At 53.9% G+C, this 20640-nt stretch overlaps 2 protein-coding genes across 11 annotated transcripts in view; both read left to right on the top strand.

The window, feature by feature from the left end:
- The window catches only part of SPATA13 (spermatogenesis associated 13), a 223616-nt gene extending 213216 nt beyond the window's left edge, over positions 1 to 10400 (top strand). For 7 of the 9 annotated variants that reach the window (XM_070471683.1, XM_070471687.1, XM_070471685.1 and 4 more), the window contains 4 exons: positions 1547 to 1676; positions 3295 to 3667; positions 5341 to 5415; positions 6759 to 10400. In XM_070471683.1, the coding sequence (XP_070327784.1) occupies positions 1547 to 1676; positions 3295 to 3667; positions 5341 to 5415; positions 6759 to 6934 (754 nt within the window). In that variant the 3' untranslated portion in view covers positions 6935 to 10400. The other 2 variants (XR_011489094.1, XM_070471684.1) reach the window with 2 other exon arrangements.
- Positions 10401 to 11854: 1454 nt separating this feature from the next.
- Positions 11855 to 20278, top strand: C1QTNF9 (C1q and TNF related 9). 2 transcript variants are annotated; one of them, XM_020894637.2, is made up of 5 exons: positions 11860 to 12550; positions 16422 to 16571; positions 16754 to 16935; positions 17820 to 17882; positions 19319 to 20278. In XM_020894637.2, the coding sequence occupies exons 2-5, from the start codon at positions 16546 to 16548 to the stop codon at positions 20089 to 20091; spliced, it is 1044 nt and encodes a 347-aa protein (XP_020750296.2). In that variant the 5' UTR covers positions 11860 to 12550; positions 16422 to 16545; the 3' UTR covers positions 20092 to 20278. The 2 variants fall into 2 exon arrangements, with proteins under 2 accessions (XP_020750298.2, XP_020750296.2); XM_020894639.2 differs by lacking the exon at positions 16422 to 16571 and having other exon boundaries at positions 11855 to 12550.
- Positions 20279 to 20640: the final 362 nt, after the last annotated feature.

The raw sequence follows: 20640 nt of genomic DNA, 5'->3' as shown, positions 1-20640 counted from the left end.
TCTTGAAAGATGGGAAAGCTATACCAGGGGTGCACTCATCACCCTTCAGCACTAATTTTTCTCTTTTAAGGGCATTTTTCACTATGAAGCATTTGCATACTTTGTTTCACCAAAAAAAAAACCATTTTAAAGGAAATGACAAAAAGCCATTTCCTCATCTGAACTAAAACAAACCCAAATATTTTAAAAGACCATTACATTCTGCCTCTTTTCTGGAATTGTACAGAAAAATTTGTAGAAAAACAGTAATTTTGCACACTTTCCTTATTGCTGGAGCCCTCTCTGGGGGGGTTGCTCCCGTTATTTTGGCAACTCCCGTGTGCCACTTGGTTCTTCTTTTTTGCTCTGCTTCTGTCTGAAGACAGTGGGGTCTGATCTGCCTAGAGATGCGGGTGGGGTTGTTGTTCATTTGCTAAGTCATGTCTGACTCTGTGAACAGAGGAACTGCAGCACACCAGGTTCCTCTGTCCTCCACTATCTCCAGGGGTTTCTTAAATTCATGTCCATTGTCGGTGATGCCATCCAACCACCTCATTCTCTGCCACCCCCTTCTCCTTTTGCTTTCAGTCTTTTCCAGTGAGTCAGCTCTTTGCATCAGGTGATCAAAGTATTAGAGCTTCAGTGGGGTGGGGAGTATTTGGTAAACAGCAGAGTCTGCTCCCAAGGCTTGTCCCTAGCTGTGAAGGACCGCAGTCTAATCCACCCGAGACCCTGGGGCTGTGTCTGTCCTGGAAGACACAGGAAAGTGCTGGGGGAAAAGACTTAGCTCTTAGCCGGGCGACTGCTTTCCACATCCCCAAAGTGTTAGTGATGGACAGGGAGGCCTGGTGTGCTGCAGTCCATGGGGTCACAAAGAGTTGGACAGGACTGAGTGACTGAACTGAACTGAAAGTGTTAATGCAGAACAAGACCTGCATGTAAACCCTTCTGGCCCCCCGCAGGCTCTCCTGCAGCCTGTGTGCAGATCAGAGCCTCTGTTTTCCTAGTGTCTCCAGGGTCTGAGGGGCTGCTGGGCAGGGGGATGTAGCGGTTTGGTTTGACTGCAGTGTGGAAAGCACCAGAAATGAAGGTGCTTGGACACAGGAAATGCCGGTCAGCATTTACACAACTCACTTATGTCCTCCCATGTAAGACGAGGCTCAGCCAATCAGGACTCCTGGAATGAGTGGTGACCGTCACAGAACTCTACAGGGAAGACTAGCTCTGTGTGGACCAGAGCCAAAACAGAGGCCTGTCCCGTCTCTGTTAATGAAAACCACCCCTCGTCACTGTGACTAAAACTTGTTCTTGTGGCCTCTGCTTTCATTCACTGTGGTTTCTGGGAAACAACTGATGACATTCTTATTCCAGAAAATTCTGCTGGCATTTGATCGGTCCCCCTTAGCCTACGCGGACTGTAGCCTACTCACAGAGGAACAACGGCTGTTGTTTAGAGGCCATCTTGTCTAGGCTGTCAGTGTACAATCAGGGGTGGAGCGTGTTGCCTCATGGGTCCTCTTTGCCCGTCGCCTGTTACATGGTTAAAATTAACCCCCTTACCTTGCAGTGATTACGACAACATAAAGGCAGCCTACGAGGCCATGAAGAACGTCGCCTGCCTGATCAATGAGCGGAAACGCAAGCTGGAAAGCATAGACAAGATCGCGCGCTGGCAGGTGTCCATTGTGGGCTGGGAGGTACGTTGGAGCCCGCCACCCTCAGCACCGAACCCCCCTCCACCCCCAACTTGTGGTCCCCTGGTGGGATGACACGCTTTACAACCTGTGATAGGTTCTCTCTGCTCTTGGCTTCCATGGTGTGATGTTTTGATTCACGCTGTTGAAGTTAGCAGTCAAATGCTTGACCCTTCACCTCCACTGGGAAGTACTCTGAAGAGTGTCTTCAGAGTACCCAATAATCAGTTTATTGGGTATACCCTTTTTCCCTCCTGCCTGATGGTGGGCTCCATGAGGGCGGCTGGAGAGCGCTCCTAGAGCAGCAGGTTGTGTGGAGGTGGGAGTGCGTGTCCCCTGTGATCTGGGTGAGAAGGATGTTCCATCTGTAAGGTGGGGGGCAGGCAGGAGAGGTGTTACCTGCAGGGCTGGTGAGGACCGTGTGAGGCGGTGCAGTGTAGCACTGACACAGCCTGAGTGGTGGTCCAGCGTGCACACACACACACACACGCACACACACACGCACGCTTTTATTTATAAAAACAACAGTGACAGCAGCTAAAGCTTGGACTTGTACTGGATTCACACATGTCTGGCTCTGGAATAAGCCCTTTAAATATATGAACTCATTTAATCCTCTCAACAATCCTGGGGAGTAGGAACTATTATTAGCCCATTTAACAGACGGGGAAACCGAGGCACAGAAAGGTGAGGGAGCAGAATGGGCACCTGGCCATCACCAAGGACAAGCCCATGACGTGCAGATGGCTATGAGATCCAGCAGGGGGCGTCCCGCCTCTGATCAGCTGTCAGAACTCACTCTCCCCAAGCAGTGAGGAAGTGGAACTTTTTTAACTAAAGTGGGTGACAGCAGTGAGCGCTGGAGAGAAATAGTATTTCAAGGTGCTCACAGTCCCTGGGTCTCAGCCTCCTGTTCCATGAGTGAGGAAGCTGGGGCACAGAATCCCTGCAGGCTAGTATTTCACAGTCAGGATCCTTTGCCTCCAAAAATACTGTGTATAACTGGAATCAAGGGAGAATAAAATGTTAAAGGCCAGTATCATAGCAAATAGCGTAAAGTTATGTTGGGTTAGATCCAAACTAAATACTACAGAAGTATGTTTTTCCTCCTACCCTTGCACTCTGATGTCTCAGGGACGGTTTGTTGTCAGAAGCTTACCAGTTTCTTGCTGGCATCGTGCCATCTGGCCTTTTGTCTCCGAGGCCCTGAGCTGGTTATGCGGGGAGCTGCTGCCTGACTCAGAAGCCCCCTGCCTGCAGCTTAAGCGCCCAGCCGCAGGGGCCCCCGCGCTCTCAGGGTCCGTCCAGGCCTGCCACCCTTTTGGCTCCCGGTGGGGTCCCTCCACCCAGCATTTTTCACCAGGTCTCTCTGCTAGAGGGGACCCCTTAGGTGGTACACGGGCTCGCTCACATTTTCTCATGGAGTCTGAAAGATAAGAAATTCCCCACCTGAGGAGGCTGTCAGCGAGGTCTGACTGGCCTTTGGGGGCCTGCCCCACACGTGGGCCCCATGTACCTGGCCGCCTGCAGAGGGTTCATGCCAGGGCCCCCCTGTACCCCCAGCACCTGGAGGAGACCTTCCCTCGGGCGACCTCAGACGTGCTTGCATCCCTGCCCGCAGGGCCAGGACCTCCTGGAGCGCAGCTCGGAGCTGATCCACTCGGGGGAGCTGACCAGCGTCACGCGGCAGGGCAAGAGCCAGCAGCGCACCTTCTTCCTGTTCGACCACCAGCTGGTGTTCTGCAAGAAGGACCTGCTGCGCAGGGATGTGCTCTACTACCGCGGCCGCGCCGACACGGACGCCGTGGAGCTGGTGGACCTGGAGGACGGCCGCGACGGCGCCCGCGGGCCGGGCCTCAGGAACGCCTTCAGGCTGGCCAGCCCGACGGGCGACGAGGTGCACCTGTTCTGCGCCAGGAAGCCCGAGGACAAGGCGCGGTGGCTGCAGGCCTTCAGGGACGAGCGCCGGCGGGTGCAGGAGGACCGGGCGCTGGGTGAGCCTGGGGCCCCGCTCACCCCCACGGGGAGGAGGCTGGGGAACCACCCGCAGGTCCTCGTGTTCCTGAACTTGCTGACAAGACTGACCAGGCAAGGTGCTGTGGGTCCAGTGGTTGTCCCCATTTCACAGATGAGGAAATTGAGGCCCAGGGCCCTGCCTGCTCTTAGCTTAGAGCATGGCCGGTAGAGTTTAACACTCCCCCCAAGCCTGTAACTTCCCCCCTGCCCCAGACCAGGAGAGGCACAGGAAGCCTGACGTCTGCTCTCCAGCTCTGCTCCACACATCACACACCGTGCATCCACCTTGAAGCCCCGTCCGTCCGGGCCCAGCAACCCCCTCCCTGCCCCAGAGCTCAGGGCTGCTAAGGCAGCCCTGCTTCCTGCCCAGCCCCCTCCTGTCTTTCCGCTCCCACTCCCCCAGGCTGGAGCTGCCAGGCCTGGTATTTATGACGTCCCACCCCGCTACACCCAGGTCTCCAAGCCCAGCCTAGAGCCACCCCTGGGCATGGCCGGGGTCTGAGCACAGATGGCCACATGGAGACAGGGCCTGAGCCCCAGAGACGGTGGGGTGAAGGGAGGTGTCTGCAGCCCACGGAGTCCCAGACCTCAGGGGCTGCAGTCTGCTCTGCCATGAGGGGAGCTTGCCTGGAAACCAGGAGGGGCTTCAGCAGTCTCCCCTGACTCACACGAGTCCACCGTGGAGACTCTCACCCATGGGAGGCCTCCCAGGTCTCACCAGTCAGGCAGAGCAGTGACCGCTTCTCAGCTCTGCCCTGGACGGGCCTGACCGTACCCCTCTTGGCACAGCCATGCTTCCTGTAGCTGGGGCTTGGGGGACAGGGATGGGTGGATGAGCGGATGAGGGGGAAGAATGCATGTGTCCCCCAGGGGCCGGCAGGCCTGTGGCCCAGGCATGTGTGGGGTGAGATAGGTACCCCGACCTTGCCTGGCCAGTTGCATGTGCCCGGTGTCTCCTGCTTGGATGCATCCTGGCTCCATGAACCAGGCAGGTGTGGAGAGCGGGAAGGAGGTGAAGGGCCGGGCGGGCCTGGGGTCCAGAGCCTGGAGGGGACCCTAGGGCCTGTCAGGACGGGAGTCAGGTATGCTGAGGGACCAAGGCCCAGGACACTCTACCTTTGCACAAGGTAGAGGGGGTCCTGGCAGTGGGTCCAGGCCGGCCAGCTGCATAGGTCTCTGGCTTCAGGGTGGAGGGCCTGCCCAGAACAGCACAGCCACCCGGCCCCACTCAGTCTTGCCCTTGGCCCTTGTCCATGTGATGTGCAATCAGGGTGCAGGAACCAGCACCCCTGGCTCAGACGTCACCTCTGCTTGGGATGAAGCCAAGCTTTCACAGGGCCTGTGGTCTGGCCTCCCCCAGCACCCTCCTTGTGGGGGGACAGTGAGGGAGGCCCTGTGTGTCTGTCCATCTGGGTTTACACAAGTGGTCGCTCTGCATGGGGTCCCGGCGTGGGAAATGGTGGTGTGGCCATCCAGGTGATAGCCCTCCTCCTTGTCCGCCCTCTTCGGCCCCTTCTGCCTCCTCAACAGTTGAGGCTCTCTGCTTTGGTTGTAGAGAGGACCTCAGGGTTAACATGGGTTTTGGTGCAAGTTTTATCCTGAAATGTTTTCATGAGTTTTGAATACATACCACATTTGTGTCTAAATCCAGGAATGGAAATTTCGGAAAATCAGAAGAAACTTGCCATGTTAAATGCTCAAAAGGCAGCACACGGAAAGTCAAAAGGTGAGTTTCAGAGTGTGTGTGTGTCAGTGTTGGAATTAAAATGGGGAGAAATGCCTGAGGTTGTGACGTGTGTGTGACCCACTGAGTGGGAGACAAGTGTGAGTTAAAAAGAATGATGTATCAAAGCAACGGATGGTTTAAAACCACCTGCATTTGGTTCTGAATGGACTTCAGTGCATGCTCCCATCTGCAGAGGCGTCTGTAAGATGGTTTAACTTGGGGCGGGGGGGGCTTATAGGCCCCCACCTCTGCCCCCTGAGCCTGTGGAGGCATGGGTGGCAAGAGAGGGATTCTCCACAGGGCGGCCAGCTGGGAGGAGCCCTAAGGTTTCCGGGGTCGCCCCTTCCCTGAGTTCCCTCCTGTTGTCCTCTCTCTCTTGCCAGGGGACAAGGGAGGCCTGTGAACAGAGCCCATCTTCCAGAACCCCTGTTCTGCCCTCTCCTGCTGACCATCACAGTCAGCTTGTGGTCCTGTAGCTGATTTATTACACCTCAGTTCAGTTGGTAAACAATCTGCCTGCAACACAGGAGACCCCAATTAGATTCCTGGGTGGGGAAGATCCGCCGGAGAAGGAATAGGCTACCCACTCCAGTGTTCTTCCCTTGTGGCTTCCCAGTGGGCTTCCCTTGTGGCTCAGCTGGTAAAGAATCCGCCTGCAGTGTGGGCGACCTGGGTTGGGAAGATCCCCTGGAGAAGGGAACGTCTACCCACTCCACTATTCTGGCCTGGAGAATTCCACGGACTGTATCGTCCATGGGGTCTCAAAGAGTCGGACACGACTGAGCCACTTTGACTTCACTTCCAACCACCGGTGCACAGGTTTAAAATGCCAGCTCTAGAGAAACAGTTCTAGTTATTTTGATGAGCCATCGGTGCGATTCTAAGCACATTACTTGAGTTCACCCAACTCTCATAACCGCCCCGGTGAGCACTGTACCCCCCTGTCTCCGAGACTGGAAAACCGAGGCTCAGAGAAACCCAGTTAACGCCTCCAGCTGGCGGTGAGCGGACGACGCCGGGCTCTCACCGAGCGCGTCTCACCGCTGCTCCCCCCACGCCGCGTCCACTTCCTGCCCCGCCAGTGCCGGGCTTCCGGCTCCTTCCCGGCTTCCGGCTCCTTCCCTGCCTCGGGGCCTCTCGGGGTGGTCCGGGGACGGGGTTTAGGTGAGGCCTCGGGGGGAGGCCATCTGTGTCCAGCACGCAGCATCTGAGTGGGTTTGTTGGACGGCCATTGGGGTCCTCCTGGGAAATGTGACTGCAGGTCGCCCAGGGGACGCGGGGGAGCTCTTCGCTTTGGGCTGACCTGTGACCTGAGTGGCTTTCCCTCTGCACCCCCGCCCCAGGCTACGGCGGCTGCCCCGCGGCGCCCCCGCTCCAGAGCCTGCGGCCGGTCCACCAGCGCCACGTCACCGTGCCCAGCAGCCTGCCGCAGCAGCAGGTGTTCGCCCTGGCCGAGCCCAAGAGGAAGCCGTCGCTCTTCTGGCACACCTTCAACAAGCTCGCCCCCTTCAGGAAGTGACGGGGGGGCAGCGGCCGGGGACCCGGTGCTGAGAGGCCTCCCGGGCCCCGCTCCAGCCGAGAACAGGACCTGGCCCCGCCTGGGGAAGCAGAGGCCCGGCTGCCCCCTCCGGCTCCGAAGTGATGCTGGGCGGGGCCCCGGGAGCATCGCTGATGACGAGCTGGTCCGGGCTCGGGGCGGGGCCGAGGACGCTGTGCTCCCGGAGGAGCAGGAGGAGGAGGGTTGGGTCACTGGCCTTCCGTCCTGAAGGGGCGGGCAGTGCAGGGGCTGTCCCTCTCTAGTGCGGGGGAGGGGTGCTGCAGCCCCGCAGGGGTCCCAGGGTGCCCTGGCGTCTTCCGAATCCATGTCTGGTGGTAGGGAGATCAGGGCGGCGCCTGCATGCGGTCCAGGGTCCGAGGTGCACAGACCAGTGCGCCCCAGAGACACGGAGGCTTTCAGGGAGGGGGACCTGCTGCTCCCTGTGTACACAGGTCCTCGCCCGCGTGCCACCCCCTGGGCGGCACTCACGAACCTACTCACACACATGCGTTTGCAACAGAAACCCTGTTCCCCTTAGTTTGACCATAAAGTGAACGTGTAGGCACAGCAGCTCAGAAAGCACCCGGTGCCTGTCTGTCTGTCCTTCCTGATCCAGCAACAGTGACACAGATGGACCTTCTGCTGCTGCGAATGCAGGGCACTCCAGGGTCCCACTTCCCGCACGTTCCTCCATTTGTCACATGTACCCCAGCAGTAGTGCCAGCTGTGTGGTGATGCACACGTCGACAGGTTTCTGAAGATGTGTTTCTTATGAAAGGGACCTGACAAAACAGATCCAGGTCCAGAGAGAGCAGTCTTCTCCAGCGAGGTCCACGCGGCTGACACCTGTCGGCGGTCACCCCCCTGCCTCTGTCTCGTCGTAAATGTTGATGCAAATACTTGTAAAGGTGCCGGTAGGAGAGCCGCCCGTCCTCGCGCAGCAGGCGGCGGTCCAGTCAGGCCCTGGTGTTGTCTGCTTGAGAATCTCTCTGTGATGCTGAAAGCACGGAAGTCCCTCTTTTCTACCAGGCCCCTGCTTGAGCATCAACACACCTGTGCTGTCCTCACGGGGGATACCTGAGCCTCCAGGTGTGGTCCCAGAGCCACCCCCCAGGGAGGTGCTCCCTCTGGGCACCTCGGGCCCCGGATCCCGGATGAAGGCCCCTTCTGTGAGGGGGCCTCCCGGGAGGTGCTGTGGCTCCTTGTGTGTGCGTGTGTTTCCTTTTCGAATAGACGTCTCCATTCTAGGTGCATTTATATAACTGACCTTTTTTTTACTAACAAGGCATAATGATATAATCTTCTCGTGGGGCCCTCCAGCAGAAACCATGCACTCTGTGCTAAACAGAGTTGTGTGTGTATATGACAGTTGTGGACGGTTGGGTTGCTTGGTTGGTTGGTTGTTTTTTTAATAAAAGAGAATTACTTTGAGGAAGTAAGGCGAATCAGTTGCTCATGTTACATTTCCAGTGAGGACTTGGCTCCACTGAAGAAGCACCCAGCGGGCCCTCATCTCCCCTGGCCTCCCCCAGTTCCCCCAGCTCCCCCACCCCCAGAGCATGGGGACCAAGGGTTGGAGGTGCTGTCGGCAGCCCTGGTCTGTCTCCTGTCTGATCCCCGACTCCCTGCTCCCCTCTCTTCTTTCCCCTGGGGCTTCCCGATGGAGCCATGAGTGCCCCAGGCTGCCCACCCCCACCCCCCAGTCTCTCCATACAAGCTGTCGCTTGGTCAGATGTCCATCCTAGATGACTCCTGCTGGGGTTTCCAGGTGATCTGAAAAATCACTAAAATACGTTTCAAAGGATGTAGCATCCTTTGACCTCTTTAAATCTGTGTGTCTGCCTTGGATTTATTAGCAGATGCCTGCAGAATAGATGGGCCAGGGTACTGTTTTCACATTTGCCAAACTTCCTTCTTGATTCCTTGCGTGTCCCACTTGGAGAGAAAGGGAGTCAAAACAAACAGCCTCCTGTCCAGATTGTGTATGGACTTCTCTGGAAATCTCACTCCCTCTGTCCTGCCTTTTTTTTCTTTTTAACCCTACACTGCATAATATGGGTGGACCTGCCTGCCAGAAAGATAGAATAACGTGATAAATTTCACTTACTCTGTTACTCATGTTAAAGTCTCTGCTAACTTTGTTGAAAGACCTGGGAAATGGCCTCAGGTCCAAAGCAGCATTCTCAGTTTTAATGAAGCCTAAAATGTAGAACAGTCTTGCAATAGGTTGTGAGCTATCATAAAGCAGGATATTTCTAAAGCCCTGGAGAAGTAGCATCCTTGTCTTTGGCTTGCAAACTGGAAGAAGCGGCCGTGGTTTGCCAGCCTCTTCTTGGGACTCATGTGTTCTCAGTTGATCTGATCTTCGCCCTTCTCCCCATCCAATGGACCTGATGTTGGAAACATCTCCGTCATCATCCCCCATCTGCCCACCCCCACCCCATTTCTGGATATTGCCGTGCCTTTTTATTCATACTACAGAGGCTGAGCTCCATGCCTGTTCAGAAAATCTCTCAGATCCTATACCCCTGCTGTCTAGACACAGCAAAAGTGCATTTAATCCAAAACCTGTTTCACAACAGGAATGTTCGGTCGAAGCCACAAACCAGCATTTTATCAGTTGGGAATCTCTACAAGCCCAGACTGCTGGTTCTCGACGCAGATCAACTCGGTTACCCAGCTGGGACACAACAGCCCAACCACCTGAACCAGGGAAGAAACCAGAGTGTGTAATGTTTGTCTGGGAGAAGAGAAACAAACGTGTCCCTCACCATTGAGTGCCAACAAGTGTGGATCAACGTGGCTTGCTGGCCAGGGATGCTGGGCACACGACAAGCTGAGACTGCCCTAAAGTTGTCCCCATAACAATTTTAACCTACAAATTGTCTTCCTGTTAAAATGTCACCTGGCTAATGCTGTTCTCAGGATGTATGCAACAAAGGTGGAATCCAAGAGACTCTGAAAATAACATGTAGAAAACATCTGATCTCGTAAAAAACCTGGAACTTAAACACTGGACACACATATAGTGACAACAAACTTAACATTACCTTCTTTGTTGTTTATTAGATATCTGGCACGAATTTAGAAGATACTGTAACTGTGATTTAACAATTGGTCAATTTTTTTTTTTTGTAAATGTCAGCATCCGTCATGTTTGACTTACTTACTTTTCAAGGCTTTCCAGGCCCTGTTCCTTCAATTCCGACTCGTCAACATCAAGACGGTATTATCTGTCGAGGTCAAGTGACAGCTTCCCAACTGATGACATAGCTGTTGTCAGCTGACGTGTTGTATAAGATTGCTTGTACTACAAGTATGTACTTTCTCTGAAGTTTTTGTAAAAAAAATTTTATTTACAATGTTATTTGAATGATTTCTTGTAAATGCTGTGAATCTATATTTGTTGTTTTGTATCTGTATATTAAAGTTAATTTGTCAAACTGTAGTAATGCATTTGAGTGTGTGTGTGTTTCCTGGTGTGTGTGTGGGTTGTGGGTGTATTACATATGTATGTATGGTGTATAGGTGAGTGTATGTGGGTGTGTAGAGTGTGTGTGTGTAGTGTGTAGGTATGTGTGTGGGAGGTGTGGGTGGTGTGTAGTGTGAGTGTGTATGCATGTGTGTGTAGTGTATGAGTGTGTATGTAGTGTGAGTGTATGAGTGGGTGTGTAGTGTTTGGGTGTGTTTAGTGTATGGGGTCGGTGTGTGCGTGTGTGTGTGGGGGTGAGTGTGTGTGTATGTGTGTATGAGTGTGTATGTGTGTGTAGCATATTTTAAGTGGAGAGTAAGTATCTAGGAAGCTTTCTGGGATTTACAACCCATTCCCTGTCTGGATGCCAGTAGATTTCTTTTCAGCAAAAAGTCACCATTAATGACTTGGTCAGACGGCTGGGTGAGTGTGGGAGAGAAAGGTCTCCGAGAGAACAGAGGAGCCACTCGGCTTGGAGAAGAGCCCCCAAACATTGGAAAGAGGCTGGAGAAGCCAAAACCTGAGTGAGGAGGCCTGTTCTGATTCCCAGGGGCAGGAGGCAGCTGCTGGCTCTTCCCCGGAGGGGCTTAGCCAGCCATGTTCACTGAGCCAGGCCACTGGGGTGGGGAAATGAGGGAATTTCCCTCCCTAACTCAGCTCGGGAAAGTCAGCAAAGACTCACTGTTGCTGTGGTGGTCACCAGGAAGGGGTCCTCACAGAGGCTGCCGCTGACTCTACCTGAACAGCCACCTGCCCCACTTCCTTTGGCTAGGCTGAAAAGCGGGGCTTATGCTCATGGGCTGGGGGTGTGGATTCAGAGGGTGGTGCCAATGACACAGGAGGGCACCCATGGGGGGAGGAGCAGGCTGGGGGACAGGGCTGTCCTCAGAGGGGTCCAGGTGAGTCACCCACCCACCCACTGGACACCAGAGAGGCAGCAAGGCGGGTGCTTGTCCAGTGGGGCATGTGGTCCGGAGACAAGCACTCAGAGCATCACTAGAATGCAGCCTGTGACAAGGGAGCAAATGTCTGGCTTCTGGGAGGACTTCAGGGACTGCCCATTTCCTGGGGGGTTGGGGCAGGAGGCAGGGCCCCAGCAGACCCCAAAGGGGAGCCCTCAGAGCTGTTCTCTGAGAAAGAGCATTGGGGCATTTGTTCTCTTGATGTTATTTTTAAGTCAGAAATCAACATTCATCGACTGACGGGAAAAGAGGAATCTGATTATATGGGATTGGAAAAAAGGTTTCACCATGTTGTTCTTGGGGCTTCCCATAGACAGAGGAGTCTGGTGGGCTACAGCCCATAGGGTTAACACTGAAGCGACTTAGCATGCACGCATGCATGTTCTTAGTGCTGTGTGCGTGTGTGCACACGTGCACACGTGTGGTGAAGAAGTGTTAGTCATGTCTGACTCTGTGACCCCATGGACTGTAGCCAGCCAGGCTCCTCTGTCCATGGGATTTTCCAGGCGAGAATACTGGAGTGAGTTGCCATGCCCTCCTCCAGGGGATCTTCCTGACCCAGGGATCGAACCCAGGTCTCCCGCATTGCAGGCTGAGTCTTTACTGCTGAGCCACCAGGAAAGCCCATGTGTTGTGACGAGGACAGGTGTCTTAGGCACACAAGCGCCCACACTGACAAGAACTACATGGAGGCGGGGAGACCGAGATAAGCGATGTCGCGTCGAAACGTCCAGGGTCTGAAGGAGGCCTAATGGTACCATCTTTGTTTCGGTTCTGTTGGCTCATGATTGACCCAAGGTCGGCTCAGAGCCGCACAAAGAAAGCAAAGGCACAAAGGTCTCTCTAAGGGGAGGAGGCTGCTGGGGACGCCTCCCTCCAGGCCCACCCGGAAGCCACCTCACCTTCTCTCAGTGAAAGAGGAGGAAAGAAGGAGCTCTATCGGCTGAAGTAAGTGGTGGTGTTGGATGACGGCGGACTCGAGCATTGCCTCAGTTTTTGAAGTTCTTCCAAGAGGTCTTATGCTCACGTGTTCCCTCCCCTTCCTGCTGTTTTGCAGATCTAGCCACCAGGGGATTGCCTGGCAGGAAGGCATGATTTTATTTAGTTTGCTTCTGATTCCTGGTTTTCAGAGCCCCTGGGTGCCGCCTGCAGCCCTGGGTGCAGGTAAGTGCCTTAAGACACAACTTCTTTGCATTCAATTTAAGGCGTCGGAGTCAGAGAGCAGCTCTGTTATCACTGGTGTGTGATGTGTGTGCTTAGTCGCTCAGCTGTGTCCGACTCTTGCGACCCCACGGACTGCAGCCCGTCAGGCTCCTCTGTCCATAGAGTTCTCCAGGCAAGAATACTGGAGTGGGTTGCCATTTCCTTCTCCAAGGGATCTTCTCGACCGAGGGATTGAACCCACGTCTCCTGCATTGGAGGTGGATTCTTTACCCACTGAGCCATCGGGGAAGCCCACGTTTTGCAAAGTAGGTAGATGTCTACAGAGTTTGGGGTGAGAAAGGAGTAAGCCAGTTCCAAATACACTCTGAAGAGGCTACATAGGAGATAGAAGCAGATTTTGAAATCTTTCTGCTAGAACTCTGCAGACTATCTGGGAGGAGGGTGAAACCCTAGAATAAATCATGAGAACTGTCTAGGGAGCTTTCTAGAGAAGCTTGGATTATTTTACACAAATGTTAATGTGGACATTCTTAGATTTCTGGCAGTACTAACTTACCCAGGATAGTTTAAAACAAGGTCCTCAACATGTGTTGAAGAAGAAATACATATGTACAAAGTATAGAGAAAGTGAGGAAAATGTCTTCAGTGATGGCAGGTTGGAGGTTTAGATTCTTGGGCAGTCATGTCGGGGGTGACTCTGGGCTCATGCACCCTTTGTGTTCTATGCAGCCTTCAGAGGCTGGAGGTTTGGAGACCAAGGGAAGATTGCTCTACCGGGTTCTGGCCGATCTTCATTAAATCTTCCTATTTGGAGAAGTAGGAACCTTGAGAAGTGGAAACCCTTAACCTTGGCCGTGGACCAGGGACATCATGTCCTTGGAGAATAGTAATCAGGGTGTGCCTTGAGTGACCTTTCGTAAAGCAGTTCAGTAGTGAAGGAGAATGCAGACCAAGCATAGGAGAAACTCTCCAGAAACAAGAAGAACCGATTTTACTTGGGTCTCAAACACAGTAACTCCAAAAGCGTTTGCAGTCTGTAACCCTTCGTCCCTAGCTGTTTCCGTATGTTAGGGTTAGGGGCTCATGGGGGCCTCCCAGGGGCCCTCCTCCCCCCATGAACTTGATATCCAGCAGGAGGACTGTGTCCACTCTCCATGCGTCCACACTGGCGGTATCGATACACTGCTGTCCCCGCTGTCAGAGGTTCATTGTATCACCTGCAGGGTTTCCGATCCAGTGTGTCTTAAGCAGCCCAGAGCTCAGTAACTACAGGCGTCAAGCCCTACTCACTTTGGATGGGCGCCCATTCCTTTGACAGCGGAAGCCTTGCATCGCTTATGATGTAGGCTTGGATGCGGGTAAGAGACCCCACATCACAGGCTCCGGCGAGTGAGCAGAACATGCAGGTCTTGCCCATGTCACCAACAGGCCGGGAGGGCAGGGTGGCTGCGCTGTCATCAGAGACCAGGATTTCTTGTCCCCAGGGCGCTGCCCTCCTTCAAGGGGTCCACTATGGCTCACGAGGGAGGGGGCACCCCTTCCCAGGAAGGTCGTGGTCTCCACGCTGCCTGTGTTGGTTTCACCCACTTGTGACCACAGGCTAGTTTCACGGTGGACCTAGGCTGCAAGGAAGCTGGATCATGAATCTGTCATGGGCTGCCACATGCTAGATAGAATTTCTGTCACCATTGGCAACGGGGAGCAGGGGCGTTAGAGAGACTAGACCCTCCACTGAAAGTGTCCACAAGGATTAGATTCAACATCCAGCTGCCTGCCTGTGATAATTCGCACATAGTTAGAACCAGGATAGTATCCATTCATTCAACCACACAACAAATACTGGACTGTGATATGCCGAAAATAAGAAAGTGTAAAGATGCAGCTGCTGTCTTCAGTATGCTGTTACCTGCAAGTGATGCCGGTCCAGGGGCTGTGTGGAGAATGGGTGGGGAAGGGGGAGAGAGCCAGAGAAGACAAGAGGAAGAGGGGAAGTGGAGGAGGGAAGCCACCGTGGGTCCTAGCTCCAGCACCTTCTACACAAACACGGGATGCTGGAGTTAAACCTTGCAACTGAGGAGCCAGCCTGAGGCTTTGTGAGAAACACCTGTGTAACTTTTTATTTTGGAAAATAACTCACGAATATGATTTCTCCTCTATGCCTTGTGCAAACCCTCCTTCCATCTGCTAAACATTTTTTCTTTAGAGACGGTGCCGCCCCTTTTCTCGCTGCTCATCTGGGGGACGAAGGTGTTCCTTTATTCACAACTGGCACTTCTGCCCATGTCAGGTGTGTAAGAGCCCAGAAGAGACTCCTGGAAGGGTGCACGTTTGCTTTCATCTCAGCTCCTCTCTGGCCGGAGAGCAGAGTGCAGTTTATCCCAACCTGACATTTTATGAGCTCACGATCTGTTTTACTATTGGAATAATTGTAACACACATTTTGAAAAAAAAGGGAGAAATATAGACCCCTACAGAGGCTGGTGTATGCAGTTTAGATTTGATTGCAACCAGCCACTTCTGAGTTAAACAGAAGAGGAAGGTGTAGTTTATTTATGGAAACTGGCTCTGAGAAAACTCAGCTTGATTTCCTGAAAGGGCGTAAGTTTGTGACTTTAGAGGGAAACATCCACCTTTCCTTTTCCAAAAATACTTTTCTGTGCATCAGCCTGGGCCCTGAGACACGTAGTGGCTTCCATCAGGTGGCGACGTAATCCTTGGTGTCACAGTCTAGCTGGGTTTAGAAGATGTATCTCTAGAAACAGTTTTAAGAAACTGTAAAAAAGCCTTTTGAAAAAAGAGAAGCTCTTGGAACCCCCCACTCTGAAGCAGCCCTATGCATTTGGATATATCTGCTTCTAATTTTTGTTACTGCATACACAGGCACACACCGTTTCATTGTGCTTCACAGATATCCCGTTCTGTAACACATTAAAGGTTTGGGGCAACCCTGCATTGAGCATCAGCTCCTTTGGTGTCCCATTTTGGTACTTCTCACAATATTTCAAATGTCTTCATCACTATTTGTTATGATGATCTGTGATCAGTGACCTTTGATGTTACTACTGCTACTTGCTGAAGGCTCAGGTGATGCTTAGCATTTTTCTGCAATTGGTGGGGAGGGCGCTTCCCTGCTGGCTCAGAGGGTAAAGAATCTGCCTGCAATGCAGGAGACCCAGGTTTGATCTCTGAGTTGGGAAGACCCCCTGGAGAAGGGCATGCAACCCACTCCAGTATTCTTGCCTGGAGAATCCCATGGACAGAGGAGCCTGGTGGGCTGCAGTCTATGGGGTCGCAAAGAGTCAGACATACCTGAGCGACTCACCCTTTCACTTTCACTGAAAATTAACCCATGTACACTTACAGACCCCAGCATAGTGTAAACATAACTTTTATATGCACTGGAAGCCAAGAAATTTGTGTGACTCAGTTTTTTTGTGATATCCACTTTATTGCAGTGGTTCTAGAACCAACCTTTCTCCTATCTCTGAACTTGACTCCTCCCAGTACCTCCCATAAGTTGAACCAAACAATGTCTGCCATGTATGACTGGCTAAGTTCACCGAGCACAGTGTCTTCAAGGTTCATCACTGTTGTAACATGCCTGAGTTTCTCTCCTTTTTAAGGCTAATCGTGTCCACTCTCTGCACAGACCGCATTTTGTTCATGTGTCAGGGGACACGTGGGATGTTTCCACTTTTGGTGGTTGTGGACCACGCTGCTGTGAATGTGGGCAGACAAATATCTGGCAGAGCCTCTGTGTCACCTCTTTTGTGTACACCCAGAAGTGGGGATGCCAAGCAGAGGCTCATTCCGTGTTTGCTTCACCAGTCAACACATGGTTTCACACACAGCGTGATCTTGTTTTTTGCAGCAGCCCCGAGAGGCAAGCATTCATCTCTTCTCTGGCTCCAAAAAGGGATTTGCCCAAAGCAAAACAGTCAACTGGAGTGTCTGCCCAAAGGGACTTGGTCAGCGGGAGTTTCCTGACCTGGGACATGGCTCTCTCCTTGACTGCTCACCAGTAAGAGTTGCCCCGACCTCCCACATCCCTTCAAGGCTGTGTCCTTCTGTTGTGGGTGGCTGGTCTTCTCCCAGCTCCCACCCTAACCCGTCCTGATCCTTCTGTCCAAGCCTGACCACTGTGCAGAGCAGAGGCTGTGTCCCTGGCTGCGGTGACGAAAGCCTCTCCCTCTTTCCATTCAGCCCTGTCGCCCAAGCCATGAGGATCTCGTGGCTCCTGCTTGTTTCTGGAGTCTGCATGGGGATGGCGAGCTCACAGGACACCTGCAAGCAGGGACACCCTGGCGTCCCCGGGAACCCTGGTCACAATGGACTGCCTGGGAGAGATGGACGAGACGGGGCAAAGGGCGACAAGGGGGATGCAGGTACCCACCACCTGCGCCTGCAGCTGCCCTCCGCTCCTCCCTACTTCTTCTCGCCTCCTCCATTCATTCATCGCCTGTGTGCTCAGCGCCTACCCGCTCGCCCCTCTCCATCCTTCCACACATATCTCTCTCCATCACCTAGAAGACACTGATAGACAGCCTGTCCCGGCCAGACCCAGGCTGGGTGTGGGGTACAGGGCAGCACTGGCCATCAGGACCCTGTCCTTGAGGGCTTCCCACTGGGTGGGGCTGCGTGTCTGCCTGTCAGCATCTCCGGTACCACAGGGCCGTTTTCAGAAGCAAGTGACGTCATGGATATTTTTGCCTCAGGTGGCAGGTATGAGGGGTCTTTGGCACCAGGGCCTGGAGAGTTCTGATGGCTGGGTGTCTGGCAGAGATCACCCAGTGTGGTGCTAACCTCATGGCCTCCCATCCCAGTGGTCTGCACAGCACGTTGACCACCACTCTAAGGCACTGGAGAGGTCCTTCCAGAACCCACTCTTCCATCCCCAGTAGTGTGGTGTGAGCATGGTCCTCTGTGCTTTCATAGGAGGCTAGTAGACCTTCCAGTCCACTTCCCAGAAAGTGATGGAAAAGGACCATAGAAAGCCCCCTTGCCCCCACCCAAGTCCTTGTCACGTGAGAAACACACGACCATGATCGTCAGCTGCATGCCTGGGAGGCCCACCCATCCACTTCACAGCCCGCTGCTCTGCCCACTCAGCATTCTTGCTGCTCGCCCCAAATGCCCTTGCTCACACCCCGCCATGTGTCGTGTGTGAGGGGGTCAGGCTGGGGCTCCCTGGGATCCTCCATCGCTGACTCACACTCAGGAAACTGGAGCTAGAATTTTAACTCCTGTCTGTTTTCTCACTTTTTGCCAGGAGAACCAGGGCGTCCTGGTGGCCCTGGGAAGGACGGGATGACTGGTGACAAAGGAGAACCAGGTCAGACACAGCTTCCCACTCAGCTGCCCTCATCCTGAGTTGTCAGTGATGTGGCGAGAAGTGTTAAGTGGTAACCAAGGACAAGTCCCTTACAGGGCTCTGAGAGTGACCCATGGGAAAGGCCACACAGTTCTCTCCAGAAGCTCGCAGTTCAGTGCAGAGATGGGCAGACTTTCTGTAAAGGGCCACAGCGTCCCAGTCATGACTGCTCAGCTCTTCCGTCGTAGGGGAAAGCAGAGACAGGGAGGCCTCAGCATGCGGGGCTGTGTCCCGTGAAACCTGAATTGTACATGATTGTCATGAATCTCGGAACATGACTGGTGGCCATGTAAAAATGCCCACCATTCCTAGCTTGCGGGCTGTTCAAAAACAGGAGGGTGGAAGTGGAGGGCAGAAGTGGCCCTTGGTCTGTGGTTTGCTGAAGCCTGATTTTGCGCTGGGCCCTGAGAAAGACGCAGGATTCTGACTCAGTGGACCTGCAGGAGAAGGGGCACCTGAGCTGGTCCCTGGAGGCGGGAGGGTGCTGATGGGGGTGGGGGGTGGTGATCACAGCGTCCTTGCCACAAAGTGGTTCTAGTGCCTTCCATGTGCTGACTCAACACAACAGCCTATACAGGAGGCAGTTTATTATCCCAGGTCACAGGTGAGGAACCGGTGCAGGTGGGCATCAGCTTGTGTAGAAGTGGTGGAGGCCGGCTGGATCCTGGCGTCTGACTCCAGAGCTGTGCTCACACCGCTGCTGCCCAGTCGGGCTCAGGTGTGGGAAGAGGGGGCGGCCAGGCTGGGGGGGACGGGGACAGGGGGAACCAGCACAGCACGATGCACCTGCCAGAGCAGAGCTCAAGTGAGGAGCTTCTCGGAGCATCAGGTCATCAGTGCTGCGAGTCACCTCCCCGGGCGGCCTGGTGAACCTGCTGTCTGTGGTTTTCCCGCTTCCAAAGGAGTTCCCTGGGGGATGGGCAGAAAGCTGTCATTTCTTTTTTGGGCTGGCCATGCCCTGGGGCATGCAGGATCTTGGTTCTCCTGACCAAGGGGACCAAGGATTGAACCCTTGCCCCCTGCAGTGGACGCGGGGAGTCTTAACCACTGGACCGCCAGGGAAGACCCCAAAGAAGAACTGTCATTTTAACATGAGCCCCAACACTGATTTAGTCGGTGTTACCTGAGTCAGGCAGTGTTCTGGGTGCGCCTGAGTACACGTGCACATGTGTGTGTGTATCTGCACGATTGAGGAGTAAATTAATTTTCACACCCTGCAATGATGTAAAGTAATTAGCCTCCAACTAATAAAAATAAACGGAAAAAAAAAAATTTTCACACCCTGACCTCATACTAAGCCTGGGTGCTGCTTTATTTCATTCATGTTCTCAGGAATATCTTCACAAGGCAGAGCTTCACGAATTGTCTCTTCCCCTGTTCTCTCTCTTCCTTCTCAGGGGCAGACGGACATGTGGAAGCGAAGGGTGTCAAAGGTGACCAGGGCTCGAGAGGACCCCCAGGGAAGCACGGGCCGAAGGGACTCGTGGGCCCCCCGGGGGAGAAGGGCCTCACGGGGGAGACGGGCCCCCAGGGGCAGAAGGGGGAGAAGGGCGACGTGGGGCCCATGGGTCCAGAGGGGCCTGAGGGCAACACTGGACCTTCGGGCCCAACCGGACTGCCCGGGCCCACGGGCCCCATCGGAAAGCCAGGTCCCAAGGGAGATGCTGGCCCCCTGGGGCCCCAGGGCGAGCCTGGAGTCCGCGGCCTGAGAGGCTGGAAAGGGGAGCGAGGAGAAAAGGGGAAAATCGGCGAGACGCCCGCCTTGCCCAAAAGCGCCTTCACGGTGGGGCTCACGGTGCTGAGCAAGTTCCCTCCGTCAGACATGCCCATCAAATTCGACAGGATCCTGTACAACGAGTTTGGCCACTACGACGTGGCCACGGGCAAGTTCACCTGTCACGTGGCCGGCGTCTATTACTTCACCTACCACGTCACCGTCTTCTCCAGGAACGTCCAGGTGTCTCTGGTCAAAAACGGGGCCAAAGTCCTGCACACCAAGGACGGTTACACAGGCTCCGAGGACCAGGCCTCGGGCGGCATCGTCCTGCCCCTGAAGCTCGGGGACGAGGTGTGGCTGCAGGTGACCGGAGGGGAGAGGTTCAACGGCTTGTTCGCTGACGAGGACGACGACACAACATTCACGGGCTTCCTGCTATTCAGCAGCTCCTGACGGGTGCGGGGAGGGCAATCTTCCCCATCCACCGGGGTTAGCCTGGTGAAGACGTTATCTGATGATTTTACGCTATTAACTATGTTATCACTGTCATACCATAAAAAGGTAAAAAGAGGAACATTCTCCCTAAAACTGATTCTAGAAAACTCAGTATCCCTCCAAGAGTAAATGTAAAAATACCTGCTGTGTTTATTACAGTTTATTTAATATTTTTCCTCATTCCCACAGTCCAGAGAGCCTCTGCTTGCGTGTTTCTTGTGGGAAGCATTTTGATACTGTTTTAGTGCTCGAAGGAGCCACAAGACCTACTATATGAATCACCCTGGGGCAAAATTCTTCTCACCTGTGAACTTGAGGAAGCAGATAAGAAGTTATCTTATACAGCAGTGGACAGGGCCCGGGCCAGCAGGTCCCATCCACAAGGGAGAAACAGGAAAGACAAGAAGGGTCCCAGGTCCCAGCTAAGCCAAACCCAGCAGGGTAAATTCCATTAGAGTTTCCTCACTGTTTACCTTCTAAAATCTTTGAAGGAATGAAGCAGAAGGA

Source organism: Odocoileus virginianus, chromosome 8 (genome assembly GCF_023699985.2).
Source record: "Odocoileus virginianus isolate 20LAN1187 ecotype Illinois chromosome 8, Ovbor_1.2, whole genome shotgun sequence".
Lineage (NCBI taxonomy): Eukaryota > Metazoa > Chordata > Mammalia > Artiodactyla > Cervidae > Odocoileus > Odocoileus virginianus.
Note: the sequence above shows the minus strand (reverse complement) of the source record. Positions and strands in the feature narration are given on the sequence as shown.

Bases quoted from the DNA above. Each gene is read 5' to 3' on its own strand.
- C1QTNF9 (XM_020894637.2), top strand. From the start codon at position 16,546: ATGGCTCTCTCCTTGACTGCTCACCA. The intron at 16,572-16,753 runs GTAAGAGTTGCC...CTTTCCATTCAG, and splicing joins CTCTCCTTGACTGCTCACCA to CCCTGTCGCCCAAGCCATGA. The intron at 17,883-19,318 runs GTCAGACACAGC...CTTCCTTCTCAG, and splicing joins TGGTGACAAAGGAGAACCAG to GGGCAGACGGACATGTGGAA.